At 38.4% G+C, this 25,388-nt stretch overlaps 2 protein-coding genes across 2 annotated transcripts; one reads left to right on the top strand and one right to left on the bottom strand.

The window, feature by feature from the left end:
• The first annotated feature begins 68 nt into the window (after nt 1-68).
• LOC147608558 (uncharacterized) lies at nt 69-5,342 on the top strand. The gene is made up of 10 exons (XM_086789462.1): nt 69-277; nt 435-580; nt 1,720-1,781; nt 1,864-1,935; nt 2,029-3,226; nt 3,304-3,371; nt 3,460-3,951; nt 4,030-4,420; nt 4,502-4,903; nt 5,017-5,342. The coding sequence occupies exons 3-10, from the start codon at nt 1,755-1,757 to the stop codon at nt 5,196-5,198; spliced, it is 2,832 nt and encodes a 943-aa protein (XP_086645588.1). The 5' UTR covers nt 69-277; nt 435-580; nt 1,720-1,754; the 3' UTR covers nt 5,199-5,342.
• A 1,812-nt stretch (nt 5,343-7,154) lies between these two features.
• Nucleotides 7,155-13,622, bottom strand: LOC147608557 (uncharacterized). Its single transcript, XM_086789461.1, has 12 exons — nt 13,029-13,622; nt 11,791-12,839; nt 9,637-9,900; nt 9,398-9,466; nt 9,208-9,309; nt 8,869-9,092; nt 8,636-8,764; nt 8,394-8,558; nt 8,086-8,223; nt 7,901-7,994; nt 7,684-7,785; nt 7,155-7,595 (listed from the first exon to the last, which is right to left on the bottom strand). The coding sequence occupies exons 2-12, from the start codon at nt 12,613-12,615 to the stop codon at nt 7,506-7,508; spliced, it is 2,202 nt and encodes a 733-aa protein (XP_086645587.1). The 5' UTR covers nt 12,616-12,839; nt 13,029-13,622; the 3' UTR covers nt 7,155-7,505.
• Nucleotides 13,623-25,388: the final 11,766 nt, after the last annotated feature.

The raw sequence follows: 25,388 nt of genomic DNA, 5'->3' as shown, positions 1-25,388 counted from the left end.
AATGTTGTTGACATAGCTGAGCCTCTTGTCTAAGTCCCACGCTTTTTAAAAAAGCGTGGAGCATGGGATCTACGGCTGGGAAGTGGGGTGGGCTTTTCACGGGAATCTGGGCCGTCCAAAGTACGAAACTAGGCCAAAAATATTGAACTCGGGCATCGGGCTGATGTGGAAGATTTTTGCACGCGTGGCAAGTGAGGTGTGTGACATGGATGTATGCGTGGCTGCAGGGACACGAGGGGGGCACAAGGCAAATGATTGCGCTAAATTTGAATTACATGTGCATCTCTCTCTCTCTCTCTCTCTCTCTCTCTCTCTCTCTCTCTCTCTCACACACACACACACATTCACATACACTGTACACCTTATCGATTGGTCTTGCTCTCTTGCAAAATTTTAGTGTATTTGAAATCAGCTGATAGCTCATGCATCCACAGAGAGAGAGGTGAAAAGGATCTAGGAATACTCCATGGCATCTACATATCTTCAATAAAAGAGAGAGAGGAGGGGTGCAGCCGGCTATAGAAGTAGAATCTCCAATCTGCCACCACCAAGCTAGGAAGAGGGACGTGTATTCAATCTGGTAAGGTTCTTTAACGCTCTATCTCTCCAATCTATTTTCTTGTTTTCATGACATTGTTTTATTGTTTTCCTATTGATTAAGAAGGAGCTTGAAGGGAAAAAAATGTTATCCGTAGCTTGTGTTAGCTTGCAAATCAAGAGCCAATCACTAAGTGCTTGATAAAGCACAATGCAATACATTTTATCATTGAGGCTTTTTTAATAATGTCTTGTATCCCTGACTTCGTAATGACCTTGCTGCATGGTGCCATAACTTCTTTTTTGATGATGCATTGCTTCATGAAGTCCTCCACACCCAATTCAAGCCTCTTATGTTTTGAGTAAGCCCGACAATGCATTCCTTTTGCCATAATTTGATCCACAAAAAACCCATTGCATGATGAAGTCTTCAGTGGATACTTCATGTTGTCAAAGCTTTATTCAATCCAATGGAAGCTTGTATACAAAGCTTCAATATCCAAAACTAAAGCTCATTGCGTTCTTTCATTCTCTTATGTCTACACATTTGTCGTCGAGGTGATAAAGGTGCAACACGAGGAGGAGATGATTGTGCTAGAAGTAGTCCAATGGAGGAGGGAGAGAAGGAGGGCATACACAATGTGCTAGAAGCTTTGAATTTAAATCCAAATCCATGTGGAGAGAGCAACCCTCAAGGGTACCTCACTTCTATGAACTTTGAGCTACTATATGACAAATTACCATCTTGTGCATATGATGCAAGAATCCACCCTTCCATATCAACACAACCATCCCCTCATAGATAGCCATCCCCTTCCATATCAACACATGATGTTGTTATGGTTGGTGTAATTCCAACTACATATGGGGAGCTTCTAGGCCTTTTTCAGCTTAGTTATTCCATAATGACTCAAATATGAAGCTCTATTACTTTGTGCCTGTCTAGATGGACATGCCATCTTCTATTAGGAGTTACATGCAAGTTGGGCTTTTTATGGCTGGAAGGTATGGGGAGGAGGGGCAGCCCTTGCTTCTATTGTATGGGCTGGTTATGAAGGCAGCTGTGGGTACCAATTTACCACTCGAGCTATTCTATTTGCAAGGTTCTCTATGTCCATAAGCCATCAATTTACCACTAGAGCTGAATTAAATCTAATGGCCCTATTTTGGATTGATGGACAGATGAAACATAGGAGCTCATCATAGAGGACTTGATCATGAATTGGATTCCAGATCTAAATGAGGTAAGTTGTGTGTGTGTGTATGTGTTTGTGTGTGTGTGTGTGTGTGTGTGTGTGTGTTTTAATGAATTGGGTTTTTTTGTAGGTTGTACATGATATCAACTTGCCAACGGGTGAAACCAATGCATGCAAGGTCCCCATCCCCAATCTCAATGAGGTATGCATGGTCAAAAGCTAGATTTTTTGGGATAGTACAAGCATTGTTTTCCACATCAACAAAAGAATGGTAATGAGGAGTTGCTTTTCGTAGGTTGATTGGGACACAGCAAATGCTACGAATGAATTTGAAATGGAGGCTTTCTCAGAGGATGCAATGTGTGGCGATACATCGAGTGATGACATTGATCAAGATGATTTCATTCAAGATGAGGAAGAACATCTATGTCCCATAGCTTGTGACATCATGGATGATGCTCAACAAAGCCCATGCCCCAAATCAAGGGATACCTTGGACCCATATTTATATGTCTCAAGTACATTTTTCTCCTTTGACAAGCAAAGCTACAGTTTAATGAAATCGGATCTTCAAGGGGAAATCAATGTGACACTCGATACCTTAAAGACACATGATTGTCGAGGTTTGCTTAATTTGAAAAGGTGGAAGAGGATGAAGGAGGGTTTGTGTGTTGCTCCTATCCATGATGGCGGTCAATACATCTGCTTGAAATTAGCACCCAACCTAAAGATCGCAGCCATTGAAGATTGGGAATGCATCATACAAGCATCTCATCTCCTTCGAGATCGTGCAATACACCAAGGCGAGAAAGACACTATAAATTCAATCAAGACACAATGGTGCACAGATATTCAAAGCCATGGAATTCCAATAAGCTATATCAAAGATTGGATCGTTCTTTGTGGATGCCAGTTGCATGAAAGACATCAGCAAGATGTTCATAAGGTGCGTGCAAGTGAGAAAGAACACAAAAAACCCTCTTTGATTATAGTCACAGATCAGCCTCATGTTCAAGAATGTTTGGTTGACATCATGATTCAGCACAAGGTAAGACTAGTGTCACTTCGGTCCAAGCACAATGGGCCACATAAGCGGGTGGAAGAGTTTGCTTGCCATCGAGGGGGAAAGCCTTCTCGAAGTGGTGGTAAAAAGCGAAGATTGCGAAAATCAAAGCGGTGTGGCTGCCCCTTTAAGGTGGTATTGGAGTATGCAAATGACTCTGATAAGGTTAACATTCTCCTACACAATGTCCATGAAGGGCATGTTCCGGGGTCTAGGGATGATCTTTATTATTTGCCTATTCACCCGCGTGTGATAGCATGCTGCATGGATGACTTATTTGACGTCGGAACATGTCGTCATGTAGCTAAGATGTCAAAATCAAAAGAGCGATTCCATATGGAGAGCTCCTCTCCCCTTGATTGTGTGGTTTTTCGCTTCTTTATGATTCCCAAGGAGGTACAGATGATCGCCTACCAAATGCACACTCAAGGTAACATGCTATACATTGATTGTTTGTTTGCATGTCATGGGGCAATATGATTTAGTCAGCTGTCCTTGTTGATGCAGGGAAAAATTCAGATGATGCTTGGGAGGCAATGTACATGGAAGCACTCCGTTTGAAGGAGCAAAACAAGGTAGCCCACAAAATGGAGGTTATGCAATTCTTTTATGCCTTTTCGTATGGTAGAATTTAGCACCTATGTGACCATTTTCTTATTTTAGGTGATCTATGTTCAACCCTATAATCCAAATGCTATCGATGAATACAAAAGACCATTCATCCTTATCATTCAAGATGCGTGGATGTTGGAGATGGCAATGCGTTTCTCTCCCCATAATGCTTGGGCTGTGGATAGCACATTTAAGACGAATGTTTTTGGTCTACCTCTCTATGCAGCTGTGTTGCCCAACCAAAACGGTGTCGGTATTCCAATTTGGCTAATGATGTGCACAAGTGACATTGCCACTAATCAAGAGAGCATAGCTTTAGAGCTTACCTTCAAGTTGATCTTCTCAAGAATGTCTCAAACCTGCCCTACTGCCATTGTAATCGACAAATGCCCAATAGAGCTACAAGCCATTCAGAAGGTGGTTAATGCAGATTCTTGTTGCTGGTTTGAAGATAACCAAGGACAACGTCAACAAATCGCCGCGCATGTCTTACTATGTTGGTTTCATGCCAAGAAAGCATGGGTGGAAAACCTTTTGCCACAGGTCTTCTCATACCCTTGTCTATTATGAGTGACAACTAGAGTGCTGGACATGGTTCTGAGTTGTTTTGCTACTTTGCAGGTTTCAAAAGACAAGCAAAATGATGTTTATAATCAGCTATCAAACCTCATGCAAGCAGATTCTGAACAGGCATTTGAAGGAAGATTCCAAGTGTTCTTGCAGCAGTACTCATCACATGTGAATGTATGCCGCTATGTTTCTAATGGTTGGTGTGGGCAGACATGTGTGTGGCGGACACGTTGGCCCAAGTTTGGTCGTCTTTTTCCACATGGAAACGTCGACACAACAAACCTAGTGGAGAGGTTATGGCAGTACATCAAGTACACCCTCTTGGATGCAAAAATCAATAGATCGATATTGGTCCTCTTGCATGCTCTCGTAGGCGACTCTCAGACAGGCACACACATGGGGGGTACTTTACTAGAGTTTTTCAAACAAAAACAAGAGTTAGGTAAATTGCCATTTTTCTTTATGACATAGTATTTCAGTGGTAGGATTTGCTGCTCTGAATGGATTCTTGTTTTCTTCTCAGCCGATTCTGGACGCTTTAGTATCCAAGGTTCAAGCAAGAGTCACACTGCAAGACTCGCAGGAGGCGAGAGCATCCTTACAAGGTACAAAGATGATTCAACAACGTTGGAAGTGATTGATGAATCAACAATGCTTTTCAAGATCCAAAGCATGTCTAAGCCCACACGATGGTACCATGTAAGCATGCAATGTAGCTACTGTGATTGTCCGGATTGGACATCCAACTGCAAACATCTATATGGGATTCGATTGATATTACAGCATCATTTTCCAAGTCTGTATGCTATTTTGCCTATTGTTGACAATGCACGTTCTTTGGGGCAGCTGCAACATAATGTTGATGTTGGACAAAATGATGAGGGTACCCCATGGCTGAATTTAGAAGGGCAAGATCTTGACATTGGTGAGAATGACCAAGGAATAGGGCTCAACATTGAGCATGGGCAGCATAAAGTAGCAACTAATATTGATGAACAACTAGATCTTTGCATTCAGGACTTCAAAAATATTTTGCAGGGTCTCGAGGAGAGTCTCTCTACATGCGACTCCACACGAAAGGAGTTGATCTTTCAACGGTTGAGGGTTTCAAAAGAGAGTCTTCTTGCATTGGTGGTTCCAAAGGAGGTAGACTTACCTTTGCGAGGCTCCATTCGCCAAATCCAAGCTCATGTGACTCTTACTCGGCTTGGTCATGGTAAGAAACATGAAGGAAGTACTGTTGCTCTTGAGGAGGGGACAACCCCATTACAGCCAACAAAGCGTAATTTCACGGGTACGCTAAGACGTAAGCATCAGCATGGAAGGAGTCGAGTGAGGTTTGAAAAGAGGAATCGTATATTTTGCCCCCATTGCTACAGCAAGACCTTGATGATTGATCCTTTGCAAACACACTCTTGCCATACATGTCATGCATTACTCCCCTTGTCAAGGAGACATGCCCCAGTCGGTTCTGAAGTTGATCTTCTCAACAAAGTTTTCAACTTATGTGATGATTCATCTGTTCAGAATGGAGTGATTATATCTTGTGCATATGGTTTGCACGAAGATGATGAGAGACACTTCAACTTATGCCTCAACAACGGGATTGTGCTTGAAAAGATCCATGCATCTCAACATAGGATCATGCTTGTGTACAGTGGTTGATCGGTAGTACTATCATTGTTGTTGAGAAGACATGTCACAACCAATCAACTAAGATATTTTTTGAAGATTTAAATGCTTCTCTTGTCATGGAAGTACTCTTTATAATGAGATGGTTTCATTTCTCATGCATTGGAATCCATGAGTAAAACTTGAAATTGTCTCTTTTATGTCTATAATTTTTTGTCGCGTTTCAAGAATGCAATCAAACTTGTAACCTTTTTTTGTAGTATATAATAGAGTTTTAGTGTTGCTTGGAATGTCATGTGTTATGGAATGTTTGATTGGAAGGCTCTTGAAGTGTAGAGAAGCTCAAATAAGGTAAGCATATTTTGTTCACTACAAGCTCAACTCTGGTCATTTTTCACGTCCGAGGGTAGCTTTAATGTAGGATTGATGGTAATAAGAGGTCACAAACAACTCCCATCAGTTTTCATAGAGGTTTGAGCATGTCCTATTTTGGCAGCATGCCCAAAACTGGAAATTTCAGGTTTCCCAAATAGGCAGTTTTTGCCAAAGTATAGAGTTTATGCAAAGCAAGAGGTACAAGCAAGCATTGGGGATGCTAGATCATGAAAGAAAGTTGTGGTTTAGTAGCATGCATAAAAAATGCTAGATTGGAAACATTTATGCCTTGTTTAAGTGGATGCATAAACGGCATGTAAGCCGGTTTGACACGTGTGTTGGTGTGGGAAATATATGCCTTGTATTGGTCAAAACACAAGAGTTGAAATCGACTTGGAAATGCATGAGCATTAGTGTTATGTCCGTGTTGGAAATATTATGATATTTGGCTATAGCTATACATCAAAGCTATGTTGGATTAGTAAATGCATGTGTTGCACACTGATTTGGTACAATAAGGGATTTCCAGCTATCTAGTACAATAAAAAAAGCACGCTCTAAACATTCTTCATGATATGAGCGGCATCATCAAGCATTCAAGGTTTTTTGTTGGTCTCTTAGGTATAATGCTAAAGGCTCGTAGTTGAAGCTTGTGGTTTTACATTTTCTATTAAAATTTTGCAGAATGGAATTGGGAAAAACAACCTTACTGCTCACTCGTGTTGGGAAGCTTCTAATCTCAGAGTATGTGTGAAGCTAGAGTATGTGTGAAGCTTAGGTGCTACGCACACACACACACACACATGGATACTTGAATAGGCACCCATTTATGAGCATACATATTACAACTTGTATTTATTTATTTATAGACGTGTATGTATGTATACATGTGTGTGTGTATGTGTGTGTGTGTGAGATAGTCACATGGCACGAGCAAATCAACGCTTCAAGACTAAATAATTGGGCAAATTTGGAAATGACTAAATACATTAAATATGCAAAGAGAGTGGCCTTTGCACCAGAGGGCAATAATCCTACTGCCAAAACATTGACAAGCATAATAAAAACCTAGATTGTACACACTTTACTAAGGATAGAGGTAGACATTCAATGCATCCATAAGAGGATGAACCCATTGTCCAAAACAATATTTAAAAGAGGCAGCAAGGTATAATTAATCATTTGATCGTAGAATGTCATTACAAAAGTAGAATGTCATTACAAAAGTGGGCAAGATATAATTGTTTTAGAATGTAATTACAGCAGATATTGAAAAATGGAGAATTTAATCCCAAAATACTCGCAAAATGCTGCACTAAAACTGTATTGATGGCCCAAAAAACTGAAATTGCTTCAAAACTGAACTGCTCCAAAACTGAACTGATGGCTGCCCAAAAAACTGAACTGATGGCTGCCCAAAAAACTGAGTATGGCTGCCAAGCGTCAAATGTAGTGTGCCGCCTCAAAAGTATGTTTCGCCGATCCAAAAAGTGCCGATGCATTGCACCAAACATGCTTCTTCAGGGTTCACCTAAGCATTTCATGCACCATTGGTGTAGCTCCGTCCTTAGCTTGCACACCTCTTCGTGCTGGAACCAATCCTTTGTAAGCTGCAAACAAATGCCAACAAGCCAAGGATATAACATTGAGCTTCCAATACCTTACCCAATCAAGCCATGCTAAGCTCATTGGACTTACCCATGTCTTGCCTATGCCATCTTGCAGTATGCCGGCAATGAGATACCTCACAAATGTCATCACATAGAAGCCACAATCTGTGCCGTTGGGCTGCTTTGGTACCTGTTCCAAAATTACATATAGGATGTAGACAACAAAAAATCATGCACAAATAGCATATGGACACATAATTCAACATTGATATACCAACGAAACAACTAAGAAAACTAGCCTCCACCTCAACAATCTTTAGGTCTAGCTCTTTTGCAGGATCATAAAGAGCACATTGGACAACTGAATCAGCCACATGCGGCGCCAAGCACTTAAGAGCGCTGCATAAAATACAAAGCTTAGATTGTGTTATGCTTTGTGAGAGAATATGTGACCTACATATTCACAAAGACACTAGTTTTGTACGTATACCTGTATAAGCTTTCCAAACACTCCTTTGGGTCTGTAAGTCCCAAAGAGTCCAAGTACAACAGATAGTTTTTGCTCCCCCGTAAACGAAGCACCCTTTTGTCCTTGTTGACATAAAGCACGAAGAGAGACCAATGGCTCCTATTGCACACAAGACAACCAGCAAAAGTGAAAAGCAGACTCCTATTTGCAATAAATAATTGAGTACTATTCCATTGCCATATGCACACCAGCAAAAGTGAAAAGCAGACTGCTAAATGCAATAAATAAATAAAAATCAGCTGATTACTATTCCGTTGCCATGTGCACACCTGCAAATAATAGGAAAGAAACACAACTCAAGTTTGGACATGTCGATGCCAGCAAAGAAACCCGAAAGGTGTGTGACACGGAGCTCCAACGTCATGGAATACCACATGGAGTCAACGAACAACACCTTCTCAAGAACGGTGCATGGCAACATATTCTCCATCCATCTGTGCATGAAAGGGGGCAAATAAACGCTCATCCATACAACATGACATAGAACACATGACAAGTCTATCAAACTTACATTCCAAATAGATTCATAGTTCTAGTTGATGCCTCATCAACAAAGATTGCCTTCAAAAGTGGCTCATCTATTGCTGCATACAGCTTATACCTCGTGGAATTGAACTCAATCTCAACCCCTGAATTCAACCTGCAATGGAAATCCCAATATCAAAAGAGAAAATAAAAAACAAATGCTGATCTTACAATACAACAAGGGCACACAAAACTGCCAATTAGTTGTGACCCACTAACCTAGATCTTGCAACATTACGTTTTGCTATTCGTAGCCATCCTTCCCCTTTCTTTACCACGGCAACATGCGAGTTAGAGATCTCAAATGTGAGCTTGATATTGTTGCTCGCCTCAGACAAAGTTGGAGAAGATATATTAATTGGCACCGTGGTATTGTGATTTTGCATTGCACGAGAAGATCGAGAAGATCTAACAGGCAACTTCTTCCTTGTAGCTCCACATGCCTACAAAAAGAAAAGAAAAGAGACCTTACGAAGACTTTAATGTTGCACCCATGCAATCTCAAGAAAGCATATAACACATAGTAGAGTAGAGTTCATTATATTTATGTCTATCTACCTTGCCTACCTCCAAACCTTCTTGCATTGGTTTGCTAATCTTCATAAATTGAAATGACCAGTCAAGTGCCTCGTCCACTGTGCTTCCTTTTAGATCATCCATCTACAACGAATGACAAGGCAACATAAATAATATCATAAATAGACTAAAGAAATAGCTCTAAACAAAAGAGAGAAAAAGGAGCACTTACTAGCTTCTTGACACCCATAATTTTTTCCATGTCTACATGTTGCGCAACATTCTCACCAATTTTCAAATCCTACAAACAAGATTGTATAATTACGCAATGCATGATATGGAATGTAAACCGTGATAGTGAACTTAGGCCATATCAATGTAAACCATCACCACTAAGCATGCATGACAATATACCAAAAAGAGAGCAAAGAAATAGTACAAACAAAGATAGTGATAAAGAGCAACACTTACCGTCTTGGTGCTGGCCTTTGAACCCATCCCTCCTTTTGTAAGCTTTTGCTCATCGTCACTCTCAATCTTTTTCTCCCCATCATTTTGACCATGGTGCTCATCGTCACTCTCAAACTTTTGCTCCCGGTGCTCATCGTCACTCTCAAGATTTTGCTCCCCATCATTCTGACCATGATGCTCCTCGTCACTCTCAAGATTTTGCATCTCTTCTTGCTGGTCAAGGTCATCCATAACAATGTGTAACCATGCAGGTAAAGGTTTGACCTACACACATATCTAGTAGCTAAGCCAGTGTACTTATTATATATAACACACACACACATACGACATACAAAACACACACATATGACATGTACGTATAACACATTCATACACACACCTTAAAACAACACCCATGATTTTGCAAACTATAGTAATCAAGACCAAGACACTAAACTAGGGCAGATTTAGTAAACTATGACCATGTCTAGACATCAAGACCGGGACACTAAACTAAGGCATTTTTGGTAAAAACTATGGTCATGCCATATTTTGCTAAACCATGACATGACATGACACACATTGCATATGCACACATACTCATATGCATGCACACACATGCATATGATATGACATAGAAGTAAGATCTTGTGTAAATATGTTTGTGTATGCATGTATGTGTGTGTGTGTGTTCTCGAGACTCATTTGATTATACACAAGGATGTACACACATATGCATATACACACATACTCATATGCATGCACACACATACATATTCATTTGCATGCACACACATGCATGCACACAAGCATAGTCACTCACAAGGGAACGAGAATGTGAACTTGTTTTGAGAAGAGAGGACTATTTGGAACGAGAACATGAAGCTTAAATCAAATGGAATGGGACGTTATTTGCATGAGTGCAATGCATCCACTTGACAATGGACACTCACTCACATGCATGCGCACATGCATTTACATTTACTCACACACATACCCATGCACACACCTTAAAAGTACAAGCACACATATGACATATACATACAACACATATATGGCATATACGTATAACACATACACACACATGCACATACATGCCTTCAAAGAATACCTATAATTTGCAACTATGGCCACGTCTAGTAATCAAGACCGAAACACTGAACTAAGGCAGTTCTGGTAAACTATGGTCATGCTACATCCATGTTTTAAATAAAGGTCAATGGTACTAAACAATGGTAATGTCTATTAACAAGGGCATGTGTGTGTGTGTGTGTTCTTGAGGCTCATTTGATTACACACAAGCATAGTCACAAGGGAAGGAGGAGAACAGGAACGGTTCAGAGAAGAGAGAACTATTTGGAACAGAAACATGAAGCTTAAATATAAGAGAATGGGATGTGATTAACATGTGTGCAATGCATGCACACACACTTGATAATGGCAATTTCAAATTACCCAAGGATGCAAAACAAACACATGCTTTGTAGACATACATGGCCTAATCAAAACCACGTATGTTTGAGAGGCTTATTTGAATTAAAAAGATTATGCAATGCAATAGCATATCGGCTCGAACATGTTGTAAAATCATATGCTCCAATGCGTTGCAACATGCATCAGAACTGGAAGGTGAAAATTCTCATTTTTTGCAAGCCTTACTAAATGTAAGAAATGCAAGAAGTACATGGCATGCACGGATGGGAAATTACACACATACTCCAAAGTCATAATATGTACAACAAACACATATGGCATGTACGTATAACACACACACATATACATGCATGCACACACTTGACACACACAACATATACATATAGCACACATAGATGGCATATACACACATGCCTCAAAAGGACAACCATGATTTTGCAACTAGGGTGATGTCTAGTAATCAAGACCGGGACAATGAACTAAGGCAGTTTTGGTAAACTATGGTCATGCTATAGACATGCCTTAAATATAGGTCAATGATGCTTGTCTACAAAATTTGTTTTTACCTTAGTTTAATGTTAAGTCATCCTAACTCAACAAGATGCATCAAGATTCAACTGCATGTGACTATATGCTTTACATATGTGTAGCACACACATGATCCAAAACAAAAGACTAAACAATCATGATATTTATGAAAACAAGAGACTATAAACTTCTTTTCGGAGCATGTAGACTTACTTTTGTATGTCCATGAGCTGCGATTCGACTCTCAATTTTGGCCAAGCGATTTGCAGCCGTCGACATGTAGGATGTCATCGCGTCTTTCACCCACGAAGCAATGTAGTCCTCCTTTGTGCCTGTCCTAAACACCTCTTCAAGATCGTTCCATGCTTGCTCCGCTTTCAAAGTCTGCGCATGCTCATATGTCAGCCGATTCCTCTCAAATTTTCTATCCTTGTCATGAAATCTTTTTTCTGCTTGTCTTTTCCAACTGCTTGCATTAGGATGAGGGAATATGCGGCTTGGGCGAGATGCCATTTGCTTGTTGGTTGGACGACCAATAACACGCTTAGGGATTTTAACTTGTAAGCCATGCTTTTTTCGGAGGTGCTCCTCCATCCGAACCCTCTTTTCAATGAAGGCTTCGCTCGTCGGACATACATTGCTTGCACGACATTGACGAACGAGCCTCCCATCTGGGAGTTTAACTTCCACATATGGTAGGGGGATGCTTGATATTGCCTCTTTTCCATGCGGAGCTTGGACTACATCTACCGGCGGCTCCAAATTTTCATGCACATTTGATGCAGCCATACCCATTCTAACCTCCAACTTTTTTCGTGGCCTTTTGTTAAGGCTATCAGGGGCAGCCCCTTCTTCAAATGTTCCACCTAAATTTGGTGATTTGGGCAGAGTCGAGGCTTGCTTCTCCAATTTTGGATCCAACCCATCGTCGTCTCTACCCTTGCTGCTTCCTTGCCCTGCAACGACCTTCTTTCCCAGCTTGCAATCTTGTTGTGCAAGAGCCTTCTTGCCCTTGCCCTGTTGGTTTCTAGGTGCCATTCCCAAAAAACCCTGCTCTGCTGCACCTTACAAATCTCTATGAAGAGCCACTCTCCAATTGCAAGCCAACCTTAGTGCAAAAAATCAGCTTTGAATCTAGCCTGTATAAATATGATCCTGGCCCAGTTCACAACCGTGGATCCCATGCTCCACGCTTTTTTAAAAAGCGTGGGACTTAGTCAAGAGGAAGGGCAGCAACATAACTAAAGCATTAGAGTCACCATCTGCATGCATGCACATGAAAAAGACACAAGCGAAGATATGCCATCTGAGCAGCTAAGCATATGCACCTTCATCAATCTATGCAGCCGACCCTCAAACATCGATGAATTGTATTTTTCTTGGAAACTAAGCATTCAAGATGAAAACCCAAATCCAAGCAAACTGGAAAGAAAATGGGAAAATAGACTCACCTTCCATGGCTTGCATGTTCGCAATATCAAGATGATGTAAGAGAGACAAAGCACATTGACATACACAGGGACCTTGCTGTACCCTCCATCTTCCAATCACTCCTTAATTACATAATGCGGAGCTTGCTTGCATTCGTGTATCTCCATACTAGTCCCACGCTTTCTGCCTGTACATGAAAACACCTTCCAATGCAAGCTGTGCTTCTTAAGAAGATCCAGTAGAGCCAGCTATGGCAGAAGTTTTGTATCTTTGGTGGCAGCTCCTCTGCGTAAAGAGGATGGAGCCGGGCCGGGAAAGAACAAGAACCAAATGAAGCAGGAGAGATGGTTTTGGGGGGGCAGGGGGGGAGAGAGAGACGGCTAACAGAGAGAGAGAGAGAGAGAGAGCTAACAGAGGGAAGGGGGAGAGAGAGAGAGAGAGAGATGCAACCGTGCTGGTTTTAGGATTAGGGTCTGCCGCGTCAGGTCCGCCAGATGCCAGAGTGAGAAGGACAAGAAGAGCCACGCACGCAAAAATCTTCCACATCAGCCCGATGCCCGAGTTCAATATTTTTGGCCTAGTTTCGTACTTTGGACGGCCCAGATTCTCGTGAAAAGCCCACCCCACTTCCCAGCCGTAGATCCCATGCTCCGCGCTTTTTTAAAAAGCGTGGGACTTAGACAAGAGGATAGCCGAGGGGCTTTGCAGACCTCCACATGGCAAGAATTTGGGGTTTCGGTTGGCAATTTCGAGGTTCGAGGAGAGGCAGGCTCCTATTACTCTAGGAATTTGAAACATATCAAGTTAGGAATTTTACACATCCGAAGCACAGGTAAGCCCACTAGTTTGCAATAAATGCATCTCCTCCGCCTAGTTAACTTTTTGGGCAATTTTGCCCAATCAAGGGTTTTCTTCCATCGCTGAGCATTTCGCAAGTTGTAGGCTTTACAAACTAGGCCCTCCCTAGTGTAATAAATTCCTCACCTCTACCCATTGGACCTCTTTGGGTAATCTTGCACGTCTACGGCTTCCACCAAATCCGTGATCACCATGAGAGTGACCACCACCAGCAAGTCACTTTTGTAGACTTTTCCAAAAAAATCCATTTCTTTTCAACTATAAAAATCCATTTCTTTTGGAGACTTAAAATCCATTTCTTTTTTTTTAGTAAAAGGTTTCAAATAAATTCCTTCTAATACTCTCAACACAAAATAGTAGTTTTTTAAAAAAACTAAAAAGTACCAAAAAAGTTTCAAGACTATATCTTTCCATGCTCTTCATTTATTTGTCAAAAAATTGTAATTTTTGACAACACCTTGAATGCTTTTTTTAGGCACACTATAAACACAATACATAAATTATTTTATATGTATGTAAACTATTGGCATGTATATTTCATCAATCAAAGATGTAATGTTCTCATACTTTTAAAAAGGTATTCTTAACATGTTTCAAAGTTCTCTTTTACCTATATATGATTGCTACTTGTGCTGCCTGTGAATCATTGGACTATTGTTGTCCATAATTCTGGTTTCCATGTTGGCCACCACCTTGGCCTTGACCACGACCTCTACCTCTGCCTCTACCTAAATTGGAGTAGAAGACCTAAATTGGAGTAGAAGACCTTAGCCTTGACACAACCTCTACCTCTGCCTCTACCTAAATTGGAGTAGAAGACCTATTTTGATGTGTTCTTGTTTTATGAAGAAGAGTCCTCACCCAGGGAATTTTATTCTATGATCACAACATAAACACTAAGTCCCGAAAGTGGGGAACATTCTCCCTAACTGGCCAATGGAGGTCTTGAATAGCTTGTACTCTTTACCAAGCCCATTTTTAAAGTTCACATAATCATCAAGCTTATATCGCATTTTCAATGGTCAACTTAGCAATTTCACTATTTCACACCAAAACTTTAGTTTCTTGATGATTACGAAAATTCTAACCATGAAATCCTTATATTTCTCTACAACCTTGTAGAGTATACCAACTTTTCTAATGGTGGGATCATCCACAAACACACATATTGTACTGAGCTAGATATTTATGTGCCTTGAAAACTTGAATGCTCTCATGTAAGATAGGAGTGATGATACCTTAAGATCTTTCATGTAAGATGGGTGTGAAGATACCTTCAACTCTCTCTTATAAGATAGGAGTGAAGATACCTTAAGATCTCCACAATCCCAATGATGAAAAATATCTTTCTAACCCAACTGCAGCCAATGGTCAAAGTCCTCTCTTTATATTTCTCCATCACTTTGGAGAAAAATACCAATGTCATCCAACAATTTTATGCAATTTTTTTTGTTTCTCCATATTTTTGTAATTTTTTTCTCCTAGTAAATATGCATGTGTGGAAACTTTGAATTATCTCATCTAGGTTATAAGTGAATATATCTAGATCTAGATAAGATCCCTCTAATCCCAATAGTTCAAATTAGATCCCATTCTAATTTATTGGATTTCAATACGATGAACCACCTCATGTGAGCTAGTTTGAGCATGAGATCATGTGTTATCTCTACTAGGGGGAGGCAGCTTTAGAGCCATGGTCTGAACCACTTTAAATGGTTACAACATTGTTGTCTAAGAATCTGACTCTGATAATAAGTATTTAAAATGATTGTTTGCAATGCTATAACAATAACATGAAGTGTTGAGGAAGAATATCAAGAATACTCTAATTTTACTAGAAGTTATTATTATTATTGTTTGCAATACTATAAGAATAATGTGAAACAATATGAAATGTGGAGGAAGAATATTTCAATCTCAAGAACACTCTAATTATCTTAGCATTAGAAGTTCTTATTATGATTCACATGATCTGTTGGGGTGGAGATCAATGTAGTAACACACATAGAGGTGTAGCAAGCAAGGAGAGATAGATGGAAGCACAACAATCAAAGTAGATTGATGAGAATGAGTAATGTATAAGTGAAGTGACATGATTAAGTCACTTACACACACTCATAAGAGTGAGTACATATTCTCGAGGAAAAAAACTTCCTAAAGAGGGAAAAAGTGCTCTGGCCCATCATTAGACTATGTCCACACATCACTACCATATAATTGGTTACATGATCATCATGCTAATACTACATTCTTAAATCTAACCTATGTGCTTTATCAAAATTTTACAATTAATGCTAATACTACATTCTTAAATCTAACCTATGTGCTTTATCAAAATTAATGCCACGGTAATCAAGCAATAAGTTTAGCTCATTAACTGATTAGTTGAATTCCAATGGCACAAATGGTGGGATCACCCTAAAAAGAAGCTCCTTATTTAAATGCCCGCACTAAAGATGTAGTTACATACAATGGTACCATGAAGGTGTACTTGTGTGTGTGTTGGGGGGGGATTGCCAAAAGAAAGTTATATATGGAAACTTGAGTAGGACACATTGTTAACCTTGCAAATTTACCTTGCTTCCAGTACTTAGGGTTTAGTTTAGTACAAGAGCATACATTGGGTGTAAATGAGCGGTGATTGAAGTCCATGCAAAATTCTAAAATTGTTACAGGTTTGCCAAAGTTTAAGGTGAATAGAATGCATAAGGTTTGTTAAGCAAGTCAATTTGGAAAGCAAACAAAGAATGTATTTCCACATGATAGAAATGTAAGCAAGAGGGCACATGATGTGGTGCACTTAGATATATGGGGGTCGACAAAGATAACATCAATGGGAGGATGTCTCTATTATGTATCTTTCATTAATGACCACACAAGGAATGTGTGGGGGTACTTCATAAATGGAACAATTACTACACACATAAATGACTCTAATTCACCCTTTTTCTTTTACATATTAAACTTCGCTCTAATGGAATGATTGCTACACATGTTTAAAGAACCCTTGCATCCCCTTTAAATTTAAAACCATCTAGATGATAATTTACTTGCCCTCAAATTGCAAATGTGGATAACTCCTACCTTGTGCCACATACATCTAAGGGAAGACTATCACCAAATACATACCTAAATTCCAACAAATTATCATTTTTAGATGAAGTTGGCATCCTCTAAAAGGTATATGGATGAGCTTTTGAAGGTTGGGATTCGCCAAAATTTTCAAGAAGTTAAAGTTATGGCACAATTACTAAAAGTGTAAATTATAGGAATTTGTGTAGCTAGGTGATAGTTGAATATGCTATATAAGCATAATGATCATGTGAACTTTAATAAGCTCTTTTATAGTTCTACACCAACTGGAATAATTTGGTCTTTATTTTGAGATATTCTTCCTCATCATTGTATATTCTTTAGATTAATATATCCTTCCTCTCACCATTGCATATTTTGACATATTAATATGGCAACACTATAAATAATTAACCATTAACTACTTACTATTATAGCTGCATTCTTACAAGAGGTGGAGGTTCAAGTAATGGAGTTGATATAATGAGGCGAACTATGAGAATTTAGTTTACATTATCATCATTAGGAAGATCTTATCTAGTGAAACTGATGGGATTAGGGTTTGCATACACTACGGATAATACCTTAGAGTGTTATCTCCCACATCCCTTGTGTATGCAAGGGCCTTCTCAACCTCTAGCGCACCACTAACACACAAGATATTGGGCCCATAATAACCCAATTCGTGGAGCACCCCAACATCAAAACCACAATAATAACCCAATTCGTGGAGCACCCCAACATCAAAACCACAATGAACTATGCTTGGAAATCAAGTCGCATCAGCCAAAATTGAAACTAACCAAGGGGAAGGAACCAAAAAAGAGATAGCAATACAGTTATTGAAGTGTTTCTGTTGTAGATGGCATAAGATTATAAAGTGTTACAGTGTTGAATGCTCCAAAACGTTGTGTTGTATCCCTTATGTGTGGAAAGTGTAAATCCAAACACTTGTATGAAATTATGCATCAAGATCCATATTAAGTCCGCACAAGGATCCATGCATTTACTATCCTAAAAGTGTGTAAGTGCGTAAGACAGTCCCAAATCCAAGCATTTGTATGCAGGTATGCATCAAGAGCCACATTAAGTCCACACAAGGATCCATGCATTTACTATCCTAAAAGTGTGCAAGTGTGTAAGATGGCCAACTTACCACACTCCCCTTAATGTCTGGAAAGTGTAGATCCAAACATTTATATCAATGCATAAGCAAACTCAAAGCCTAAGGAGCACATAAGGCCAAAATAAAGGCATGCATTTTTTAAATATACTTGTCCTTATTAACTTGTAAGCCTCATAAGGCAACTTGGTCTTATGTGTAAAAATGAAAAGATTCAAAAGAAAAAGATTCACAACACAAGCTATAGTCTATAAACCAAAAGGAAAAGACTTAATCTTGAGTGGAAAATTGACAAGGCGAAAAAAAAATAAAGTTATCCACACTCACAATGAAAAAAGTAAACAGTTTAGGAGCTTAAAATAGGCCAAACACCATGGGAAATAGGTTGTGATTTCACGGCCTATTTCCCATGCTGCTTGGCCTTTTTTTATGTGATAAAATGCTACCACAAAGGCACAAAGGTAGGCTTTATTTATAAGCTACTTGGTCTTAGTATCTTGTAAGGCTCACAAGGCTACTTGGAGAATGCATTTTTTAATGTCTCAATATTTTAAAGTTTGCATTTGTTTTGAGTGTGCCAAGCTTTTGCAAGCTCATGGCTTATGTGACCATACCAAAGTTTATGTACATACATAAGCTTCCCTTGCCATGTTAATGTGTTCAAGGAATGTATGTGTTCTCTTAGCTTAATATGTGGTTCATTTAAGCATGACTTATAAAGGGTTTCATGCTCAACAAAGCAAAGACTTAGCACGAAACAAAGCAAATCTTTGGCATTAAAACAATACAAAATAAGGCCAACAAGCATGGGAAACATGCCATGATTGTTAAAACCCTAAGATCTCTCTAGATAATTGTTATGCATAAACATGCATAAATCAGGCATAAACTCATCCACCGACCACCCCTGAGCCTAAGGGATGCACACATGAATTATAATGAAGTACATCATACCTTTACCTTGATGTCCCATACCATCAAGAGAGGTATAACTCCAATCCATTGGTAGGTGAGTACTTATGATCCTCTACACAAGAGAAACGTAACATAACCTAGCCTCAAGATAACATCAAAAGACCATAGTCTAAGCCCCCCTTGAGTGTGCCCCATGCCCCTACCCATGCCCCTATTATATAGGAGGGCCCTCAAGTGACTCTTGACTCTCCATCTCCCATGTGTGACCCTTGGATGCCTGACCCTAATCTTAACCCTTAAGGTTAGTCCTAACCCATGCACCACTAGAGCTTGTTCCCATGCTCCCATGCTCACAAGCCTAATGTGGGTTAGCCTCCTAGTATATGCACACATAATGTGCATATAACATACTTCCCCTCTCTCAAAACATTGCACTCTTGCAATGAAAAGAAGGAGAACTGCCCTGAACAATCTCAACCGACTCCCAAGTCGAATCCTCTATTTCCCTATCTTTCCACCTAATTTTAACCTCACGGATTAGTCAACTACAAAGTTTCCTTTCCCTGAATTCAAGTACCTTATCACGTTCATGTGTGAAACATAGGATAATTTTTCAACTTCCAACGAGTTCTTGAGGAGTACTTGTGTTATCCTCGCCTCCCAGTTTCCCTTTCAATCTATTGATATAAAAGACTGGAATGAACTCTAACATGTGGAGGTAGTTTAAGTTCATACGCAATCGTGCCAATCCGATGTATAAATCGAAATGGACCACAATATCTAGGAGATAAATTTGAGCATTTTCTTGTTGACAAAGTCTGAGAATCTTTAGGAACTTTTAAATAAACCAACGCTCCTGGTACAAAATACCGAGATGAGTGTCCCCTATCAGCATAAAATCGTACTCTTTCCTGAGCACTCCTGATAGAATCCTGAGCTTCGGTCAGCATTTCCTACATATCACACAAGAAATCCCTCGATGCATCAAGCTTAATGTCCTTAAGATTGACATCAATAGGTGCCCTGGGTTGATACCCATACATAAGTATGCACGGACTAAAACCAATAGCCGTATGTTTAAAACTTTGGAAGATATTTTTTCCAATTTGATGCTTTTCCAGAGACATATGCACAAAGCATATCCTCTACAATTTGATTCATACGCTCTGTTTGCCCATCAGACTGCGAATGATCAGAGCAATTCATACTTAGTTTCCTCGTCTCGTAAACCATTTGGAATAAAGTAGGAAAACATGGCATTATAACAGTAGGAACCAGGTATCCATCGGCGGCCCGATGTACCCCACATCTGCTTGAATTATTGGCGTCCTGAGTTACCCATATCAACATATAGAGTCATCAACGTCTCGATGAGTCACATATGTCCATCCGTAAACCATTAGGTTGATTGTATAATCACCTAAAGTACGGAACTAGAGAAAGAAATGCCAACAAAGGAAAAATCCAAATTTCCTTAATCTGAACACAACAAGATAAATTCATTGAACTCTAAAGAAAGAGATTTCAACAAGTGAAAATGCCGATGAGATTACACTCATCAATACATGGAGGCTATAGAAGTTTATCTAGAGAATTTCCACACAATAACTTTAAATGAATTCAAAAAATGAGATTGTCTTTGAATGTTGAGATCAACATGCTAAGTGATGTAAGCAAAGCAACAATCTTGAGTCCAAATTATCCCATAAGATAATATATGTGAGGGATCGCTAGCGTCCCATACCACCATGATACCACCCATACATACCTTACCAATTTGAAACTCCCTAGTATGCCGTCTAGGAGATATGAATAAAATCCTTTATAAAAGAAATAAGATGGCCTTATCCCAAACTTTCACATACTAAAACCTGTCTCTATATTCCTAAGACCACATCAATGAATAACTCTTTTCGAGTACATCATTAGAAAAGAGTTTTGAATTATTGGCGCCTTTCTAATAATAACAACCCAATAAACTCAATAAAGTTAGGGTAGAAAAATAACAATTCACCTAGATATATAAGAAACTAGGTATCTAAGTTGGAATATGTACAAAAGTAAAAGGAACATAGTCCAAAATTACGTGCAAAAAATGAAGACAAATGCTACCTTCAAAGCACATAAAATTATCCAAAAGATCAAAAGATCCTTATAAAACCATGGATAAAAGCATAGAAGCTCCTTGAATCCATGAAAACCATAGTTGATCATAAAAATCAATGCATGCTATCTAATGGTCATTAATGCATGCCGTCTAATGGTCATTAATCATGCCAAAAGAAGCATTAAAATTGGTGGCCAACTCATCAATTCGGAGTATATGAACGTGGTGTCGTTCAAGTAAAACTCCAAAGTAAGCAAGTGAAACACATGTGTGTAACACTCAATAAAAAAACCCCTAGACACAAGTGATCTAGGCAAAACCTGATGAGTCCATATAAAACTTGAAAAAACATTCAATAAAATCCACCAAAACAAACTGATCAACTAACCCATGATAGAATTTGTCTTAGGCTTAATAAATTAAGCACAAACCACACTTAAACAAGTGCAAAATAAATTATTATGAAAAGTGTCAAAGGTGAAACACACTTTGAACGCAAATTATAGCCATCATTGAAGAAATTAAGGAACGTGTCAAAAAAAAAGGCTAAACAATGGTAAAAAATCATGAAAACATCGTTCAGAATTAATCCAAACAAAAATATATACTAATACGAGGTACAATTGTATTAATAATATGCGAATAACCCGCATCTATCTAATGTCAACACGAAAAAACGTACTTTAACATTAAATAATCCTCGAAAATATTAAATTCTCGAAAAAAAAATTTATCATGATGTTTTTCTTAATTTTTTCTAATTTTATAGGGCCTTAAAATATGATAATTTTGAATTCCACCAAACCTATCTTATGGCATTCCAAACCTATATTTTTTAAGAAAATTTTTAGCATTTTAAATTTGCCAAAATACCATTGATATTTTAAAAATATCAATTTTAAGAATCTTTGAAAATAATTTCTAAAATATTCTAAATTTTTTCTGAGAATCCCATCATTCACACGAAATTTTCAATTCCACCTGACAATTCTCAAATCCAATGAAAATTTACAATTTAAATGGATTTTTTAAATTTTTGGATCAAAAAATATATTTTTAAAGGAATTTGAATGGTCATGGGCGCCCGAATGGACACACCACATGCCAAACACCAACCCCACATTTTCTAGAAATTTAAACTAACCTTTGTCTAATTTTTCACTAATTTTCAAGAATTTTTTAAAATGTTTAATTTTCCCCGAATGCATTTAGAATACGAACGGTCAAAAAGTTTCGGAATCCCAACGGTTTTCTCGGAATACGAAAAGCCAACAGTTTCGAGAAAATGGAAAGACAAAAAAAAAATCAAAATGTGAAAGGTCAAAAGTTTCTGGAATCTGAAAGGTCAAAAGATTTTCCGGAATTTGGAAAGCCAAAAGGTTTCCTGGGAATGCGGAAAGCCAAGAGATTCCAAGAAAAAAATAAATTTCCAAAGGGAAAATAAATTTTTTCAGAGAAGTAAATTTTTTTTCTCCAAATCTCTTATCCCTTTTTCAAGCTTTTTTTGAAAATTAAAAAAAACTCTTTTTGTAATATATTTTAAAGCTTTAAAAAATAAAAATAATAATAAAGCTTTTTTTCTTAAGCTTTGTAAGCTTTTTTAAAAAAATTATAAGGGAGGGGGCAAATTTTGCCCGACGGGCGCTGTAGCCCCCCTGCGCGTTTTCAAAAATCTGAGAGAGGAGGAGTCTTCTCTCCTCTCCCCTCCATCCCTCCTTCTTCTCCATTCCATCCCTCCTTCTCCACCCCCTCCTTCTCTGTTAATAGAGAGGAGGTTGATTAAAGATTTTAATTAGCTTTTAATTAAATCTTTTCTAATCATAATTATAAATTAATTATGATTAAGCTTAATCAAGCTTTGATACCACTGTTAAAACCCTAAGACCTCTCATGATAATTGTATCAAAGCTTAATCAAGCTTTGATAACACTGTTAAAACCCTAAGATCCCATGGATAGTCCAAATACATCTCCTTGTATGAGGCTACTACTTTGCAGATTTAGGTATTGCGGTGCTCGTTATAATGCATTTATGTTTGCACTTAAGACAGGGAAACACTTAGGAATTGGACCAAGTTTGGAGAAGCTAAAGGATAAGATTCTCACCACGGATTCAAACAATGCATCAATAAAGAGATGTTGTACATAGTGTGATAAGTGAGGTAGGAATTCAATCACTTGAAATAAGTAGGCCAAAAATGGAATAATTTACCATTAAAAGGAATAAAGGATTTGACAAATCGTAGTGATATCTTGAAGCATGATAACAGAGTACATCTTAGTAGTAACAACAAAGACAATGGTAGGAAAAAGAGGACCATCATCTTCTACAATATGTAACAAGCATTTTATATGCAAAGAAAGTGATGTTAATGATGCAAATTGGGCTATTATAAGGACAAAACCTCATAGCATTGTGACATGCTTTGGGTTTTTATATGCAAATAAAGTGATGTTAATGATGCAAATTGGGCTATTATAAGGATAAAACCTTACAGTATCGTGACATGCTTTGGGTTTTGATTTGATACTCAAACCTATTTTGTGGGGCACTTATAGATACTTTGGGGTAGGAGTGCAACAGTGCAACACAAGGTGTTGCCTACTCCTAGTTTCAAAGGGAGAATACAACATCTTAATGAGCAACTAGTTTGGTTTTACAATAGCTCTGTTAAACATACTTGGGGACTATAGATCACTCAATTCTTGGTGTGCCAAAAGTGACCAAACAAGAGAAACAAGGCTTAATGAAAGTAGGTTTTATCTTTGAGGAGGATGAAGTTATGCATGGGACTTGATTAATACAATAGAGGCAACAAGTATAAATACTAAGTCATGTTAGGGCTCTTTCTCACAAAGATGGAAAAATAGTGAGATAGAGGTCAAATCTAAATAAGGAATTCAAAGAGAGAGTTTAGAAGGCTATATGACTAAGCGAGAAGATTGTTCGGCGAAACATCTTTATTCCAAATGAGACTCATATTTTCCATGTTCATACTGAAGGCTACATTGCAAAGGGGTCAACATACTCAGTGATGATTTCATAGTTTCATGATGTCCTTGCCTTGACTTCATGTAAAAGAAAGCAAAGATATGGCCTTATATTACATGCAAGCACATTTACTTTGTTTTCAATGCTATTTTGGGGTTAAGTGATAGAGAATACCAAAGGACCTTTATTTACATTTTAAAAGATAATTTAAAGCGTTTAAATGGGATCACCACGATGTGAAAGTTATTATAAAAAGTATTTGGGCACACACATGGTAGATTTTGTATTATAACGGAAGGATTTTTAAAAAACAAAAAGTAACCTCTTTCTAAGTAGTGTGATGCTACATAACAAATATGAAACATTTGAATAGCATGGGTACTAACTAGAAGGCATAATTGTTACCTACATGAGCATTAGATAGATCAAGCATTGTGATATCATAGGATGAACATACCCACAACATACCACCAACTTTGTTATCAAAACTTCATCCCCATAAGATAGATAAAGCATTATGATATCATAGGATTAACATACTCACAATAGATCATCAACTTCATTATCAACATGTTATCACCATATCACTCTCATTGTTGCCTACATCTTGTTGGTATAAAGCATTATGCAAGGGTTTGGTTGTCTACTCCTTGACCAATAGCCCACATTTTGTTGGTATAATGCATTCTGCAAAGGTTTGGTTGTCTACTTTTTGACCAATCGCCCACCTCACCTTAGTGAAAGCTATGTAGCTAGCTATGTAGCCATAACAAACACCACGAAATGACACAAATATCATTTCCATCATCATCATTCAACTGCACATTGGCATCATCACCCTTCACCATCAACATCTCCCTCATTATTTTTATTATTACAATCACACTTTTCATAGCCTCCATCATATTTTCTCGCTACCATGCTCATCATCTCATTGTAGAATTGCAACCACCACCATGCACTAGGGCTAGGAGGATTAATAGTTAACAAGCAACCAACTAGGCCATGACATGCATAAGGAAATGCGCTAGATAAATTTGCAAGCTATGGATATCCTACTAGTTTGCAAATAGCTTATGTATATTAGAGAAATCCTCTTGATATGCACCATATCTATTTGGTCACTTTTGCAAGCAATGGTAAGTCTCCTATCGATTTGCAAATAGCTTGTGGAGTTCATCTTCTTGATGTGCACCATATTATTTGGTGACTTTTAATTCACGAAATGATCTCCACAAGCAATTATAATGAATAATTTTATGTTTTCCTTTCTTTTATACATGGAAATGAAATATTTTGTTGGTCATTTTAATG

This window comes from Cibotium barometz, chromosome 53 (assembly GCF_041138505.1).
Source record: "Cibotium barometz isolate CiBa-2024 chromosome 53, ASM4113850v1, whole genome shotgun sequence".
Lineage (NCBI taxonomy): Eukaryota > Viridiplantae > Streptophyta > Polypodiopsida > Cyatheales > Cibotiaceae > Cibotium > Cibotium barometz.
The sequence above is the reverse complement of the archived record's forward strand: the minus strand, read 5'-3'. Positions and strand labels throughout refer to the sequence as shown.